The 3,324-nt window shown below is 54.7% G+C and overlaps 1 protein-coding gene across 1 annotated transcript in view; it reads right to left on the reverse strand.

Moving 5' to 3' along the window:
• COL17A1 (collagen type XVII alpha 1 chain) overlaps nt 1-3,324 on the reverse strand; it is a 58,017-nt gene that overhangs the window by 2,909 nt on the left and 51,784 nt on the right. Inside the window, 2 exon segments of the mRNA XM_006021297.2 lie at nt 1,180-1,311; nt 2,276-2,722. Coding sequence (XP_006021359.2) covers nt 1,180-1,311; nt 2,276-2,722 — 579 coding nt within the window.

Here is a 3,324-nt window from a genome sequence, read left to right on the forward strand (position 1 = left end):
CTGGGTCTAGATGACCCCAGCTAGATGCCTATCTAACCTCCTCTTGAAGACCCCCAGGGTAGGGGAGAGCACCACCTCCCTTGGGAGCCCGTTCCAGACCTTGGCCACTCTAACCGTGAAGAAGTTCTTCCTAATGTCCAGTCTAAATCTGCTCTCTGCTAGCTTGTGGCCATTATTTCTTGTAGGACTCGCTGCCCTGATGCTGCTCTCTGGAATAGTTCCCCTGTCAGCAGGACTGTTGCTGGTTTACACACGTCACCCTGAGCAGAAGCCAACCTGCTCTCTGGCAGCTGGGGTTGAAAACAGTTCAACACAGGTCATTCCAGCTGCGAGTGTGTGGGAGCTGGACATGCTTAGCTGGGGGCAGAAGAGCCCTATAGGTTATCTAAAGAGTTTGGTGAAATGTCACTGATGAACCCTGGTGTCCTCACTCAAGGTCAGGTTGTGCCAACCCTGTGCTGGCTGGCGGAGGAGGCAGACCATGGAAAGCCTCGCTCCTTCTGCATAGGTGAGGTGAATTTCTGTTCCTGCTCCTGCAGGATGCAGAGGCTGTGGCTCTCCAGTGCTGAGAGAGGAACGGCCACTCCCAGGCACACAGCCAGGCCAAGAAAAAGCAATGATGTTTACAAAATAAATTAAAAAATGGGATTTTTATTTAAATCAGCATTTTTCCTTTTGCTGTTTCTATGATGCCACCTCTTTATAAGGATAAATAAAAGCGAGCTCTGGATTTAATGCAAAATCTACAACTTTCCGCAATTGCTCAGACTGTTTAAATACAAAAGAACCTGACTCCATGAGTCTCCGTGACAAGTGCCGGGTTGGCGGCTTGTCTAGATATGAGGTTGGTCTGTGTAAGGAAAGAATCGGGGGAAACATCTAACTCTTGAGGATGAGCTTTACAGAATGGCAAAAGAGGAGGGCCCACAGGCTCAACCCGCTCTACAGGTACAAGAGACCGGCAAAGTCTTCATGGGGCTGGGACCCAGCCTTTCTGGCCAGGACGCACCACCACATATATCATCAGGATCCTCCCCTGAACCTAGGTAGAGTTAAGCAAGCTGGAGACCGAGGACTCCGGAGCAGCCACAGAGGGAGGGCTCAGTGCTGTCCCCAAAGGGTTGACAAGCCCACAATAGTCCCCTGGGCTGAGCAAGAAGAGACTGAAGTGCCACTCACTCCTGAAGAAGTCCATTAGGTCTGCAGTGACGTTGCCATAGGATGCAAACACCTTGCTGACTCCAGGTGGCCCCGGGGGGCCTGGTGGCCCCTGCACAGAGTAAGTCATCAGGTCCTGGAGGAGACCTCGACCTGGGGATTCAAACACAGAGGTTAAACTCCAACGCCGGAGAGGCAGAGCCCTTTACCACTGACAAGCACAGTGTCCAGTGATTAGAAAAACAGTTCCTGGCCCTTTAAATATCTTTCCTGCCCTGCAGGGTGAAGTCCATCAAATACCACCAGTTCCCAGTTCCAGATCCTTGAACGGGAGAATTTAAGGGCCAGCGCCGCATGGGATTTCCCTTGCTGTGGGGCTGGGGCTGTTCTGGGGGGGTTTGTTTCCTCTGGAAACTCCTCAACTTGAGTGAAGGCACAGTGTGAGTGTCCCGTGGGTTTTTGCAGTGCCTGCACCTAGCCCTGGCCCTGGGCCCATTTCACTGACAGCACAAGACAAATCTCCCAGAGCTGCCAGCTTGAGCCCTGGTTGGTCTGAGCAGTGTTTGTGCCACAGTGCTCTCACTCTCACAGCAGCAGGTGAGAGCTAGCAGGGGCCTCTGCTTAGGAATCATGATCCTCCATTAATCTCAGCTGGTGTTTAATCAGCCAAGAGGGCCCAGATCAATCTGTAGCAAGCGTTTCTGGCTCTGCAGTAATTTGCTCCCACTGGCCAGGGAAGGAGCTCAGCTGGTGTCACTGAGGGGAGGTCAAGGCAGTGCCATGAGCCATGCTGTGCACGTACTGTGTGCACAGACCTGACAGACCCTGGGTCTGATCTGCTCCCTATCGCCTGAGTCCATCCACAGGGAGGGATGAAGGGCTGTGCAGGCTGGCTCAGGGCATCGGGGCAGGAGCTGCTGCTCTGTGCCTGGCTCTGGGTGTCGCTGGCCGCATGGCGAGAACTGCCTGCAGCTCTTCCTCTGGAAGGTACATGGGCCCAGTGGTCTGAGCGGGAAGAGGGGGGCAGAGTGGACCTGGTGAAGTGAGAGGGCTGGGGTGTGGAGGGCTTGAGGTGGGAGCTGAGTCCCAGCCTGGAGAGGGAACATCTCATACTCACTGTGGATGCTCTCGGACACCCGCAGCGCCAGCTCGTTGAAATCCAGTGGCCCAGTGAAGGACTCGCTGTAGGACCCTCTCGAGCTCGACATTCCCTGCGATCCTCCTGCTCTCAGGGACCCTTCTTGTGATCCTTCAGCATGCATCAAGACACCGTATGACCCAGCACCGCCCATTGAACTGCCATACGACCCATCACTGCCCATCGAGCCACCACGTGATCCTCCAGCAGCCAGGGACCTGTCATAGGATCCACCTGTACCCAGGGATCCTCCGTATGCTCCACCGGTGCCCAAGGATCCTCCATATGATCCATCAGTGCCCAGGGATTCCCTGTATGATGTAGATACAGACCCAGCTATGATGCCGCTATCTCCTTTTGGCCCAGGTGGTCCCCGCGGCCCCGGAGGCCCAGGAGGCCCGGAGATGTAGCTTCGAATGCCGTCACCTGCAGAACACAACAGGCATTGAGCAGGGTGCAGCAGCTAGGTATTCAAGTGTCAAGCCAGGCAGTAGAGGGGCAGGGGCCACAGGGAAGCAAATGCTGGGGAAAGCCAGCAATGCATGAGGTTCTGCAACAGGAAAAATGTCCAGCACACCTACAGCCTAGGGAATGACCTGCTGGGTGGCACGGAAGTGGAAAGGGATCTGGGAGTCCTAGTGGACTCCAAGATGAACATGAGTCGGCAGTGTGACGAAGCCATCAGAAAAGCCAATGGCACTTTATCGTGCATCAGCAGATGCATGACGAACAGGTCCAAGGAGGTGATAATTCCCCTCTATCGGGCGCTGGTCAGACCGCAGTTGGAGTACTGCGTGCAGTTCTGGGCGCCGCACTTCAAGAGGGATCCGGATAACCTGGAGAGGGTCCAGAGAAGGGCCACTCGTATGGTTAAGGGCTTGCAGGCCAAGCCTTACGAGGAGAGACTAGAGAAACTGGACCTTTTCAGCCTCCGCAAGAGAAGGTTGAGAGGCGACCTTGTGGATGCCTATAAGTTCATCACGGGAGCACAGAAGGGAATTGGTGAGTATTTATTCACCAAGGCACCC

This window comes from Alligator sinensis, unplaced genomic scaffold (assembly GCF_000455745.1).
Source record: "Alligator sinensis unplaced genomic scaffold, ASM45574v1 scaffold61_1, whole genome shotgun sequence".
NCBI lineage: Eukaryota > Metazoa > Chordata > Crocodylia > Alligatoridae > Alligator > Alligator sinensis.